This window comes from Pleuronectes platessa, chromosome 13, assembly GCF_947347685.1.
Source record: "Pleuronectes platessa chromosome 13, fPlePla1.1, whole genome shotgun sequence".
NCBI classification, from domain to species: domain Eukaryota; kingdom Metazoa; phylum Chordata; class Actinopteri; order Pleuronectiformes; family Pleuronectidae; genus Pleuronectes; species Pleuronectes platessa.
The window spans coordinates 2534587-2548710 of record NC_070638.1 but is presented as its reverse complement, the minus strand read 5'-3'; the positions used below and the strand labels follow the sequence as shown (position 1 = coordinate 2548710).

General features: G+C 42.3%; 2 protein-coding genes across 2 annotated transcripts in view; one reads left to right on the top strand and one right to left on the bottom strand.

Annotated features, from left to right (window-relative positions):
* The first annotated feature begins 1005 nt into the window (after positions 1 to 1005).
* On the top strand, positions 1006 to 4962 carry LOC128454477 (trichohyalin). The gene is made up of 4 exons (XM_053437888.1): positions 1006 to 1029; positions 1255 to 1911; positions 2618 to 3379; positions 3759 to 4962. The coding sequence occupies exons 1-4, from the start codon at positions 1006 to 1008 to the stop codon at positions 4668 to 4670; spliced, it is 2355 nt and encodes a 784-aa protein (XP_053293863.1). The 3' UTR covers positions 4671 to 4962.
* A 2271-nt stretch (positions 4963 to 7233) lies between these two features.
* LOC128454925 (neuropilin-1a) overlaps positions 7234 to 14124 on the bottom strand; it is a gene marked incomplete in the record, with an annotated part of 55985 nt that continues 49094 nt past the window's right edge. The window contains 5 exon segments of the mRNA XM_053438522.1: positions 7234 to 10554; positions 11184 to 11228; positions 11332 to 11428; positions 11674 to 11969; positions 12882 to 13019. Coding sequence (XP_053294497.1) covers positions 10280 to 10554; positions 11184 to 11228; positions 11332 to 11428; positions 11674 to 11969; positions 12882 to 13019 — 851 coding nt within the window.

Below are 14124 nucleotides of genomic sequence, written 5' to 3'. Positions count from 1 at the left end.
AATGTGAGGACGTTACTGTGTCCAGGGTATCAGGACCCGAGCACCAAACAGAGTGAGACAGGGTGAGTGCCTGTCGAAATTGTAAGGATTATTAATTTAATTTTTTTTCCAGGCAAATGAATTGGCTTTTTGAGGGCTTCAACATGCTCAAACTCTTACCAAAATTTGCAGAAAATTTGAAAGTGGTGAACATTTACGTATTCTGGAGGAATTTTCAGAGGGCGTGGCAAAATGGCTAAACTTGCCCCCGAGACCCCTGGAACGTGTTCACATTGACCGATCTTAAGAAAAAGCGATACACAGGTGTATCATGACCAGACAAACAAAAAAGTCGTAGGTGCAAATGGAAAAACGCAACATTAAGTCTGATATTCTGCATTTAGTGGCCATTTTGAAAATATTCATCATTTTCACTTTGAAGTATTTGCACAGGGGCTTTCATCAGATCAACTTCAAATTGAGATGATGTAATCACAACAAGATGGAGATACAAACTAACTCAAATACATACAAAATGTATATTTGGCACATGAAGCCCTTGACTATATTCTGCGTCTCTTTTATTTCATTTTATTTTTGATTAAAAGTACAGTTAGAAGACGGGGGGGGGGCATGTTTGTGTGTGTGTTTGTTGAATTTATATAAAGAAATAATATTCTATAGTTTAATATTTTGTAAAAGTATTTCTTTCAATTCAAAGGCAGATCAATGCACTACAAACAGTTTGTGCTATGATGTTTCAGTCTTATAATACAAACAACAGTCCTTTGATAACCCCTAACCCTTTCTAGTTTTTCTCTATGATTACACCCCTAAATTCCAGATCATAGCCATTTGTCTTGCATATAAAGGAGAAAACACAATCTCAACATCCAGGTGTAGACCACAGCTACACAGGAATCTTCACAAAGTCCTTCAACAGCGATAGACAACATCAGCAGATCAACATTCATAAATACAACGAACTTTGTTAGAATGAATCAACTGAGTTTATCTGAAACGGAGATGATCGACTGCTCTGGATACAAAGTAGGTTTGGTTTTAATCAAGAGAAACTTCAGGTTAAACTCTTTTTAGTTTTAAACCTCTTCAAAGCATAATTGTCTTTTATTTCGTTGACCTTACAGTAGCTTAACAGACTCTAAAATCAGAAGTGTGTAAATGTCAAATTAATTCAGCTCTGTCTCTTTGAATATATCTGAAGTTAGGATGGGACTGGGTTTTACATGTGACGTGTATATTTGTGTCTTTCAGTCACTTGGACAGAGGCAGTCGGATTATGCTGCCCAACATAAGGGGAACGGTGTCAACAATTGGCTGAAGGCCCTCAGCCACCCGGACACAAGGAGGAGGAACCAGGAGCTCGCTGCAGGGAACGCTGCTCTTAAGAAGCTGCATCATTTGAACGTAGTTATTCTGAAGCATGTGGTCGAGAAAGCTGCTCTCAAGAAACAGGCTGCAGTAAACGCTGCTAAAGCTGCAGTACAGGCTGCTCTGAAGAGGCAGCTGCTAGCTGAGAACGCAACACTGAAGAAGCACAAGGCCTCTAATGACTTACATCTGGATCAGATCAGAGGCGACTGTGTCAACATGTTGACGTTTGTCAACTTATCAAAAGCCAGAGAGAGAGACTTGAAGAAGGAGATGGAAGCTATGAAGACGAAGATGAATGAGAAGGTGCAGGAAAACATCTCCCTGACCTCAGAGCTTCATCTCCATCACTTGGAGAGCCAGAAGGTCGACTGTGACTTGAAGGTGAAATTTGCAGCTCTGAAGGACAAGCTGAAGACAAGTCTCCGCAACGAGGAGAAAAGCTTACAGGAGAAAAAGTATCTGATAAAATGGCTCGCGAGGAGAAAGAATTTGGAGAAGGAAAACCAGAGCCAGTTACTGCAGATCCCTAAGCCTCAAGTACGTTACATCAGATCATTTTAGATCTTAAAGGGGACATATTATGAAAATTCCACTTTGTAGTGCTTCTACACATTTATTTGGGTATCTGGCATGTCTACCGTCCCGAAAACTCTGGAAAAAAACAACTCCCGCGATGTGTTGTGGTGCCTCTATGTCACACACGATACTGTCGTTGCAATGGCCTTGGACCCCCCCCCCCCCACTATCATCTCAGTTAGCTCGCGAGCTAACGCTAGGCGGGGAGCCGGACCGTCTCTCCCCGGAGCTGGTGAGATGATGGTGGAGGGTGGTCCAAAGCAATGTAGCGAGACTCCCTACATAGGCATGGTGTGCAATTACGTACTTTTCTGTCGTAATCCCATTGGACGCAAAGGGGAACAACAAATCGCGGGAGATGTCTTTTCCCCGAGTCTTTGGGACCTAGACATGCCAGATACCCAAAATAACATGTAGAAGCACTACAAAGTGAAATTTTTCATACGATGGGTCCTCTAGTGATATGGATTGTACGTTTTTTTCATGTTTAGACTTTGAGGAACAAAATGTTGACACTTATGTTGTGTTTCAGGTTTCTGAGAGTCCCACCTTCACAAAATACTTGAACAATGTGATTGCCATAAAGGCGAAGCAAGCAGAACTGGAAAGAGAGGAGAAGGACGAGAAGAAAGACGCGGAGAAGCAGGAAAAGAAAAAGCAGCTGGAGAGAGAGAAGGAGGAGAAGATAGAAACGGAGAAGCAGGAAAAGAAAAAGCAGCTGGAGAGAGAGAAGAAGGAGAAGGAGGAGAAGATAGAAACGGAGAAGCAGGAAAAGGAAAAGCAATTGGAGAGAGAGAAGAAGGAGAAGAAGGAGAGCGAAGAACGGAAGAAGAGGGAAAAGAAGGAGAAGGCCGAGCAACTGGAGAGAGAGAAGAAGGAGAAGAAGGAGAAGATAGAAATGGAGAAGCAGGAAAAGAAAAGGCAACTGGAGAGAGAGAAGAAGGAGGGGCCAAAGAGCGAAGAAGAGAAGAAGAGAGAAAAAATGGAGAAGAAAGAGCAACTGGCGAGAGAGAAGAAGGAGAAGAAGGAGAAGATAGAAATGGAGAAGCAGGAAAAGAAAAAGCAACTCGAGAGAGAGAAGAAGGAGAAGATGGAGAAGATAGAAATGAAGAAGCAGGAAAAGAAAAAGCAACTGGAGAGAGAGAAGAAGGAGAAGATGGAGAGCGAAGAACTGAAGAAGAGAGAAAAGAAGGAGAAGATAGAGCAAATGGCGAGAGAGCGGAAGGAGAAGAAGGAGAAGACAGAAATGGAGAAGGAGGAAAAGAAAAAGCAACTGGAGAGAGAGAAGAAGGAGAAGATGGAGAGCGAAGAACTGAAGAAGAGAGAAAAGAAGGAGAAGATAGAGCAAATGGCGAGAGAGCGGAAGGAGAAGATAGAGCAGCTGGAGAGAAAGGAGAAGATAGAGCAGCTGGAGAGAGAGGAGAAGGAGGTGGGAAGTAGGAGGGGGAGAGAGTGGTACCCCTGTTTTGTCTTTGAAATCTAGAGCTAGATCTCTTGATCTGGATTGAGAAGCGTCACATCTGAGCGACAGAAATCAGAAAAGTAGCGGGAGAGGTTTATCTTTTTTTAGAAGTTTAGATGTTTATATTTTCAAAGCTTCACTTCATATTCTGTTGTTTACTTCTGCTGAATGTGGTTTATTGTATTAAGGTGCATTTTATTCAGGGTTTTGTATAATCACAGCAGTCAATGACAAACCTGTGAAAGTGAAATGTTCATACGATGGGTCCTTTAGTGATATGGATTGTACGTTTTTTTCATGTTTAGACTTTGAGGAACAAAATGTTGACACTTATGTTGTGTTTCAGGTTTATGAGAGTCCCACCTTCACAAAATATTTGAACAATGTGAATGCCATAAAGGCGAAGCAAGCGGAACTGGAAAGAGAGAAGAAGGAGAAGAAGGAGAAGAAAGACCTGGAGAAACAGGAAAAGAAAAAGCAGCTGGAGAGAGAGAAGAAGGAGAAGGACGAGAAGATAGAAACGGAGAAGCAGGAAAAGAAAAAGCAGCTGGAGAGAGAGAAGAAGGAGAAGGAGGAGAAGATAGAAACGGAGAAGCAGGAAAAGAAAAAGCAATTGGAGAGAGAGAAGAAGGAGAAGATGGAGAGCGAAGAACGGAAGAAGAGGGAAAAGAAGGAGAAGGCCGAGCAACTGGCGAGAGAGAAGAAGGAGAAGAAGGAGAAGATAGAAATGGAGAAGCAGGAAAAGAAAAGGCAACTGGAGAGAGAGAAGAAGGAGGGGCCAAAGAGCGAAGAAGAGAAGAAGAGAGAAAAAATTGAGAAGAAAGAGCAACTGGCGAGAGAGCAGAAGGAGAAGAAGGAGAAGATAGAAATGGAGAAGCAGGAGAAGAAAAAGCAACTCGAGAGAGAGAAGAAGGAGAAGATGGAGAAGATAGAAATGAAGAAGAGAGAAAAGAAGGAGAAGATAGAGCAAATGGCGAGAGAGCGGAAGGAGAAGAAGGAGAAGATAGAAATGGAGAAGGAGGAAAAGAAAAAGCAACTGGAGAGAGAGAAGAAGGAGAAGATGGAGAGCGAAGAACTGAAGAAGAGAGAAAAGAAGGAGAAGATAGAGCAGCTGGAGAGAGAGAAGAAGGAGAAGATAGAGCAGCTGGAGAGAGAGGAGAAGGAGAAGATAGAGCAGCTGGAGAGAGAGAAGAAGGAGAAGGAGGTGGAAAGTAGGAGGGGGAGAGAGTGGTACCCCTGTTTTGTCTTTGAAATCTAGAGCTAGATCTTTTGATCTGGATTGAGAAGCGTCGCATCTGAGCGACAGAAATCAGAAAAGTAGCGGGAGAGGTTTATCTTTTTTTCTACAGTCTCTGTCGTGATTTTCAGATTCTGTCCTTTGACCATCAAGTTATGATAAACATACGAGATCTGCCAAACTTTGTAGAAGTGATATTTAAATGAGTTATTCAATCGAAAGTAATATCTCATTAAGTTTTATTGTATTCTGAGTAATCAAGGTTTTGAAATTGTTTTAAAATGATCATAAACTTAACCTTCTAATGCTGAAATAGACCAGTGATCATTTTTCATCTTATTCAGTAGGTGCACCATTAAAACAAACCTATTTACAAATAGAAAAAAGATTTACCAGACATGAAGTTTAGATGTTTATATTTTCAAAGCTTCACTTCATATTCTGTTGTTTACTTCTGCTGAATGTGGTTTATTGTATTAAGGTGCATTTTATTCAGGGTTTTGTATAATCACAGCAGTCAATGACAAACCTCTGCAGGAAGTTAAAGTTACGATGTCAGTTTTAAAAGCATCATTACACACACAGATCAACTGGTGAGATGACCTTGACTGAGACAACACAAGGTCAGAAGTGTACGATTCAGATGGAGGGAGGTTTAACTCAAACTCAGTGAAGCAAAAGTACAGATCCCAGCAGTGCACCCTGTAAACTGCTGCTTCATTTGGATCTTTTATCTGCCTATGTAATAACTATATGCATATTAGTTAATTTAATTATGGGTGACGCCTAGTGGCTGGTACCATTAGGTCCATGCTTTGCAGGGCTTCGCATGTATGCGAAAATGACCTGTTTTCAGGTACCCCGGGTGCACTAAAACTGCTCTCAAATCCCCAAACGGAGGTCCTCAGACATGATTTTTAGATATTTGAGGTGGTGAGATTGTTTCCTTCGCAGACATGTCACTCTCAAATCTCTCGGACCTGTGCTTATACCCGCATTGAAAAATCGAGGAATTATTTCCGGATCCTTCTCCCATTGGAGCCCCATGTTAATTCTGAAGATTTTTCTGAAAAGATTAAAACTGAAAAATAAAAAATAAATCGCTCCCACGGCTCCATTTCTCAGCTCTCACGAATAAAGAATATATCTGGTTGTAGTGTAAACTGTTGTGATTCTCAAAATGTTTTCATTTTCCAGATAGGACTTATAGTTTTTGAGTAACAAGTTTTTGTTTGATGACGGTGCTAGAGTGTGAAAAAATTTCTCTTCCATTCAAATTAATGAAAATCTTAGGAGGAGAATTTATGAAATGAGAAGTATGTTTCTAAACTGCTCGCATGGCCTCATTTTTGGGCTCTAAACAATAATATAGATATGTAATTGTTCGTCCAAGCCTTGTGATTCTCACTGTGTTTTCATTTCACGGATAGGAGTTATAGATTTTCAATTAGATTATTTCGTTCGGGACCTTCTCCTCAGGTCTGATGTCTGCCTCTCTCACAACACACCTGCTGTAATCAGGGAGTCACACACACAGAGGGAGGGGCCAAAAGGGACAGTGAGATCTATTTTTAGTGGGTTGAGCTGCTGACTCAATGATCCACTGGTTGTGAGTTCAAAACCATTAGCAACCAAAAATTACTTTTGAACAAATATATTAGGGTGTGTTCACTGATAGGGATAGCGCCACCTAGTGGTCGGTCTGAAAATGAAGTTTGTGCAATCGGTCCCCAAATCCTGTCACATGATCAGAGCCCTGTCCTGAAGAGACCTACGTGTGTATGCAGTGTAAGCGATAGCGCCACCTGCTGATCAAGTCTATCTCTCTCTTAAACCAGTCTCGATCTCTCACTATATCTCTCTCTCTCTCATTTATACCAGCCAGTCTCTCTCTCTCTCTGGGTCTCTCTTCCTCTGGGTCTCTCTCTCAAATTGACACAGTCTGTCTCTCTTCCCCCCAAAAAAAATATTTAGTCTGGAACCGGCAAATTCTAGGCACCCATTCGAAATTTCTCGGCAGGAGGAATTTTCTAGTTAATGTTCTACACCTCAGCAGGGAGTTAGGCTACATAGACAACTTTATTTGTATCGCACATTTGAACCACAACTCAAAGTTTTCTACTAGGTCGCACATGTTTTCTTATATGTGCATTGAATCCTCTTGAGTTGTGAGTGAGCTGTTGATGTTCACTATCGATCCACAGTCCTGTACACAGAGGAAATAAAGGAGCAGTGTAAAGCAATGAAAAAGGCAATGTGTGTGTGTGTGTGTGTTTGTGTGTGTGTGTTTTTCTGCATTTTCTTTCCCTTGATGAAGCTTAAGTGTCATTTCCTGTAAATATATAAAGTTTCTTGTTTCTTGTAAACAAACATAAAAAACAATAGTAAACTCCTAACAATTAGAATTTCTCAAACAAACATTTTCCCTCTCAATACATTGGTATTAGGGCTGTTTTGATTTGATATATAACAAACATTTAATGATATTGTGTTGATATAAGATATGTTAAGTTTGTAATTTGAGCAAATTGACTCTTTAAAACAAAGCATTCTCTGTGGAGCTGGAAAGAAACAGTCGAGCATCTTTTATTTAAAACATTTATTTGATCCAATTCTTTGGAATGTAATAGTCCATGATGAGAGTCTGAGACGACAGGGACGACGAGTGTGGGTGCTGACCAGAAAGTCAAAGTACAAACAATACTTTTAGTCACTTAAGGCCTCACGTTTCCCCATAATTATCTTTTTTTAAACTTTCTTATTTCCTTTCTTGTCTTTTTTTCTGGATCTGAGACGGCAAAAATTACAGAAGCAGTATTGAAAATAAAAACTTTTTTTTCTTGTCATACAAGGGGGAAAAAATTAAATGAAAAATAAAGAAACGATGGCACGTACATCAGTGACGGTACAAAAAGACAAAGTGATATTATACCAAGTAAATAAAGTTGTTACGTTTCAAAGAGACGATATAAGCTTTTTCCAGAATGAAAAACATCTCTGTAAATTGTACATTTCAGAATCATATCACTGTCATCTGAAACTGTTAGAAAGAAGCAACAATAGCACTCTTCTACTTTCCTTCTCTCTTTTTAAATCAACATCATAAACACATAGATTTTTTTTAAATATATCAGTGCAACATTTGTTTTCACGTCGAGTGCTGCAGAATCCTTTCTTGCTCAACACGTGACCGACTCACACACACACACACACAAGTTCCCGTCAGACTCAAAAACACACAAAAGAACGACTGAATCTGTGAGAATCAGGAGAATCAGGAGCAACCAGACGAGGATGTGATTCAAATCCATCGACTGATGAAGTTTCTTCTTTCACGGCAAAACAGAAAAACCTAAAAATGGGCCCGAGAATCGATTCACAACGAACCGCTGAGCCACCGTCTCCTTTCACATTTTGAGTTGTGTTGTTTGAAAACAGGTTTGTGTGCAGAAATAAGTCACAACTTCTTAAACCTGTGACTGTGCAGAGTGAACATGAAACGTTTGATGGAAGCTAAATCAGAACAAAGCAGGAATATTAACACAAAGGTTATTGTTTTTAGTTTTTTAAAACCAACGTTCACTGAACAATTGAAAGTAAGAACAAGTCAGTTTGATCTGATTTTATGACTTTTGCCACATTGACCGTTAACTTAATACTTATCAAAGGAAATGCTGATTATGAAAAATTGGATTATAAATTTCAATTTTCAAGAGGACACGGTGAATAAAACCCTTTTGCACCATTTAAAATGCAGATTAAAGTCAAATGAGTTTATGAAGCAGATTCCTTCAGGTAAAAATCAAGAACCAAACCAGTGTTTTAACGGCAAATTACATTTTTACAACCTTTTGTAAATGATGAATAGAAACAGAATTTATAGAAGAGCACTGGTCAGGGTCGTTCACTGTGAGTTACACAAACAGGAAAAATAATCAAACCACAGTATTTTAACTGCAAATCCAACTTTCACCTGTTTTAAATGATGAAAAGAAATACAAGTGTGTATTTTTACATAATAAAAAGTATTGAATTGACTGGTTTACTGGGTTTCCCCCATTGGCCCTCTGCTCTGATGATCTCATCTTGGTTCTAAAAGACGAGACTTGATTCTGTTTGTCGTTTCCAGGATGTGATGAGTGTGTTGCTTCTCTTCGTGACTCTGATAAAAGTTCATGTATAAATCCTTCCTCTGATAGTCAGCACTGGAGACACAGACACACACACAGCATTGTCACAGCAAACGCTGATCCTGGGTCAGAGCCGTCCACTTCCTGTCCGAGAAGGGAGGCGCTCTCTGGAGAAGTCTTTCTGACGCTGGACACGTTTCAGCTCAAACGCTCAACAGTCATTTTGTTTGTCCAACGCTCCGTCTCCCAGTTTGTCCGTTTTACCCTGTACACAAACCACCACCTCCCACGAGGCGTTCCTCAACAATCATTAATCCACGTTTCCTCATTGTTAAAAAACGTTGTGTTCCCAGGACACACCAACACAACTCAGGACGTGATCACGTTTTCAAAACAAACACAAACAACAGGATTCTGTCTCTGTCCGTTCAAATCAAGACTTCTGTACATTATCTGAATTTTTGAAGATGAAGTTGAGTTTGATTTCAACGTGGAAAGGATACTGCGGCACTGGTGTCTTTTTCTATATATATATATATATATAAAAAAAGAGGGGCGCTCAAATATATTAAAACCTATGTACAATATGTTGGATGTGTTATGTGCCATGAAAACGAGGCGTTCAGGGCTCCGACACATCGTCTGAAAACGTAACTGTTAACTTGGATTTGAACGTTTCGAGTCTGTAGCCGTCGAGCAAAGAGGATCTGCAGATCGACTCCGACTCGAGTGACGACCCTGAAGACACTGAAGTGTGATGATCACAATCTGGAAAAAAGTTCAAGATTCACTTTCTGGACTTTCCCCCCCCGAATGTTTGTGTTGGAACCCCGGACAGAACCAGCTGATGAGAAAACAAGGCAACGGAAAAACTGGAAGAAATAAAAGGCACTGTCGGAACCAGACACAGGTCAACGGGTCAGGATGGTACCTGCCGTGCACACAGACACACACACACGCACACTCACACACACACTCACACATGGATACAGATAAACATGAGTGTAATGACCACACACACAGTTGCATTCACGCTCGCACACACACACACGCACACACACACACAGAGGGAGAAAGAGAAATATGTGTTCATGGATATGGATAAAAATGAGTGTAATGACCACACACACACACACACACACACACACACACTCTGCCCTGTTCAAACGATGACGTCTGAAAACAAAACAAATAAACAAACAGATATTTTCTTTCCATAAAAGTACACAAACGACTCTTTCGTCCTCGTTGGTCTCAACACCAGCACGTGATGACGACAAATCAACAAAGCACGTCGAGAACAAAACAAATAGAATCCTTAGTTGTCTTCTTTTTCATCTTCTTTTTTTTTGCTGTACAGAGTCTTTATACACAGTGCCCCCTACAGGTCGGTCCCTTCCACCGCCGCTCCTGAGAAATCAAATTACATCGGCTCCCTCTCAGCCCACCCTGCTGTCCCGCCGGAGGCCGCGGGCCCCCAGGTTCCTCTCGGCCCCGCCCTCACGCCTCTGAGTAGTTCGTCTGTCCGTTCATCTTGTCCTTCTTTAGCTTCACTCCGTCCACCAGCTCAAAGTTATAGTTCTCCAGGGCGGATAAGTTCCTGTCCGTCATGCTGCCCTGCGAGCAGGCGCAGTAGAGCACCACGCCGCAGATGGCGCCCAGGAAGACGCCCAGTGCCGACATGGCGATGATCGTGATGAGGATGGGGTCCAGGGTCTTCAGCATGTTGCCCGGGCCTCGGAGCTCGCTGGTGTCCTGTGAGAGAGAGTCTATCGCTGCAAGAGAGAGAGAGAGAGAGAGAGAGAGAGAGAGAGAAATACAATTTTATTCCATTCAAATAAAAAACAAAACCTGTCATTACTTGTGTCAATGAGCAGACTGGTGGTTTTACAAGTTCTGCACCATAAACTTAAAATGACGTCGTCCATGTTTGTCTGGTTTTATTTCCGCCCGGTTCTAGAGCATATGAACGTTGACTCTTAAATCTCAGACGTCAGATTGTCTGTGAACGCACCACCACAGAACTGGTGCCAGCACAAACTGAATGAGGAAGTTGAACTGGTTCATGATGGTTTATCTCACATCGCTACTTTATCTGCTCTTCTTTGTTTTAAGAAGTATATCTATGAAATGTATTTTTATTATTGTTAATAAATACAATGGGCAGCAGCGGAAAGTAACTAAGTACATTTATTCAAGTAATATGCTCAAATAAAATGTTTCTGCTACTCTATACTTCTACATTTCAGAGGCAAATATTGCACTTTTACTAACTTGAGTCAGTTTGTTGTAATAATTATCAAGTACAAGAATAATTCTACAGATCTTTAGACCCAGGACGAAGAGTTCTGACTGAGCTGAAGAGTAACGCTGCCAAAATGAAAACACAGACACGTCAACTTACGTAGGATGAAGATGTCAGTCGGTGGAGACGTTGGAACTTCTGGATCTGGAAGAAAGAAAAGTAATAAATATTATAATTCAATAATTTTATTTCCCAGCACATGACTGGAAGAAGTAGGTTTTATAAGTGTGGTCTGTGTTAGACGCACCCTTGCAGTCCTTGGCATTGAGCCCATCCAGGATCTGGATGTTGTCCACAGCTATGTGACCTGAGCTGTGTCGGTCTGCAACACCCTCCACCACCACCTGGGAAACCCACAAAGAAAACCAGTGAGTCACATTGAACCAGGAGCTGAAGATACAGAGCTATAATCATATTATCTTCAGCTAAATAAATCTAAATATATAAAGTAAAAAGAGGAGAATTACTTAAATCGGTTTGGGGTACAACACAAACAAACACAAACAACACAAACAAAACACAAACACAACACAAACACAAATCTGTCAGAGGGAAACTTTTAGATTCTAGTTCTTTGTTTCCATTTTACCTGATACGAGACGCTGGAGTGCGGCAGCAGGACCCGTCCCTCCCTCCAGCGTTTGTCCTGATGTCCCCCGAGCGTCCACAGCATCTGCTCCCCCTCGGCCTCCTTCCTCTGCCTGATGTGCAGCGCCCCCACGTGGTCACCGGACATGTGATACCAGAAGGACATGCACAGGTCGGCGTCCGGCGCCGTGATGGGCAGGCTCACCAGCCTCGCCCCCTTCTCCGCCTCGTCCTCGCCCGTCTTGCTGTACGTCTCTGTGTCCGTCAGCTGCATGTAGATGAAGTTCCCCGGTCGGCCTGCAGGGGGTAGCACAACACAAGGTAAGAAGCAGCTTAGAAACACACAGCTGCAAATTATTAAACACTTTAAATCTGAATTTTTTTACCATAAATTAAATATAACACCATTTAGGAATGTAACGGAGACTCAGTGATGCAGATTTATTTGGATTATATACGAACACAAGGTTTCCAAACCTCCCAGAGTTCATTGCACATTCTCTTTATTCCGCTCGCTTGTTTGCATAATGTACAGTTCTCTGTCTTTAATGGAATAAAAGTGAAACTGTTAATATCTCCTCCTGGAGGCACGAAACAGATTCAAGGTTTCTGTGTTTTCTGACAACACAGGAAAACATCTTCCTCCACATCACAGACGACTCGCCTCCTCTGGCTGAGTCGAGAAATCAAGGTGAAATCGTTCATTTCAGAGCCGCCGCCGCAGAAGAAGAAGAAAGGAATCCATCACAGGCGCGGTGAACGGAGAGAAGGACGCGGAGCCGAGGCACGGTGATGAATTCCTGAGCTTCAGTTCTCGAGCGTTTCACGGCCGCTCGTTCATTTTCAATTATTCTAGAGCCCCGAGCGTCTTGGAGTTCTCGGTGCTGAAGACGTCTGACTCCATCAGAGTTCTGTCTCTGAAACGCTGCTGATGCTTTCAGGGCGTTGTGTTTGGGTGTTGATTTATTTAACAGTGTCAGTGCACTTTAATAATCATATCTTCAAGGCCCCATTTACTTTGTTTCTACGGTTAAATCTCTATTTGATGTTGTATTCATGATTTTGGAACTGTACATCTGTGTTATTCTGATTTAGTGGCACGTTTTGTGATATATTTCATTGTTTAGAGAAAGAGGGTCAGACAAGCCTTTCACCACCGAGCTCTCCCAGAGCATCAGTCCAGTGAGAAGAGGGACGCTCAGCTCGTACCTATGTGGTCGTGAGTCGGTCCTCGGTGGACGGCCGGAGCGCCGGTCGTCTGGATGAGCCACTCGGCGCCGTTTCCTGTTTCTCTGGACCAGCCGCAGAACGACGAGAACTCAAAGTTACAGGCGAACCACACGTACGCTGCAGAGAACAGACACACAACGGTTTGTTAGGAGCAGGAGACATTTTAAATGTAACATAAACACTTGTTTTGAGTGTCTTGATGTCATTTAATATTGTTTTCTATTGTTTATTTAGCTGTGCAGTAAATTGCTCTTTAGGGAAAGATCTTGTGATCATGTTGTTGGGCCCGTCAGTCCAACTCTTCAGAACTTCTTCACTGGTTGACGGTGGCATACGACCACAGGGCGATCGTTTTAGATTTGACATTTGTGTGACACTGTGTGTAACTCCACAGATGTGAGGGATGGGGGAGAGTTGTGTAACTCATGTATTTAAGTAAAACTCTAATAAATAACATCTTCACATTCTTTACATCCACTATGCTGATATAAAAAAACATCCAGAGAAACACACAAAGCTGCACAAAGCAAAGTCAGACACTTCGATCCTGTAAGTTTCAGACGGAGGAGGAGGAGGAGGAGGGTGAGACGGCCCTAAGAAATAAAAGCCAGCCCTGTAACATCGATATTAAAAAGCTGTTCCTGCTGTATCGTACACTCGGTATAAATTGTGTAGCTTGTGGGAAACGAATTGCACGAAACGAAAGGCTTGTACGGACGGAATGAGGAAGACGCAGGGTTGTGTTGTGTTGTGACTGTGTGCGTCGCTGCCGGGCATTTTCCTGAAACACAGGAACCGAGACGTGACGGCTGATCGACAACAGCAACAACACAAACATATGTTTGGGATCAGGACATGAAGAGAGGGAGCGAGGGAGAAAGGGAGAGAGGGAGAGGAACAGAGGGACCTTCCACAGAGAAGGGCGCGGTGCCACCAACATGCGGATGTGAAAACCCCAAACTGAAAAAAACCAACATCTCCCTCCCTGTTTCCCTGCCTGTGCCAGCGGTGGATGGCGGCAGTGGTTCACCGCCGCACCCAGACGAGCGCACGGGTCTCAAACACCGGACATGTTGTTTCTGAGCAGCTAACAGGAAGCAGGGACGAGCGTGGAGCTGTCTTCACGCCGGGCTTCGGCTCTAATTGAGACCCGAGAGGCCTTTATCCTCTCCCTCCACTCTCTCTCTCTCACCACACCTCCGTCCGCTCCTCTCTTTTACCT

Bases quoted from the DNA above. Each gene is read 5' to 3' on its own strand.
- LOC128454477 (XM_053437888.1), top strand. From the start codon at position 1,006: ATGATCGACTGCTCTGGATACAAA. The intron at 1,030-1,254 runs GTAGGTTTGGTT...TGTGTCTTTCAG, and splicing joins TCGACTGCTCTGGATACAAA to TCACTTGGACAGAGGCAGTC. The intron at 1,912-2,617 runs GTACGTTACATC...AAGCAGCTGGAG, and splicing joins TGCAGATCCCTAAGCCTCAA to AGAGAGAAGGAGGAGAAGAT.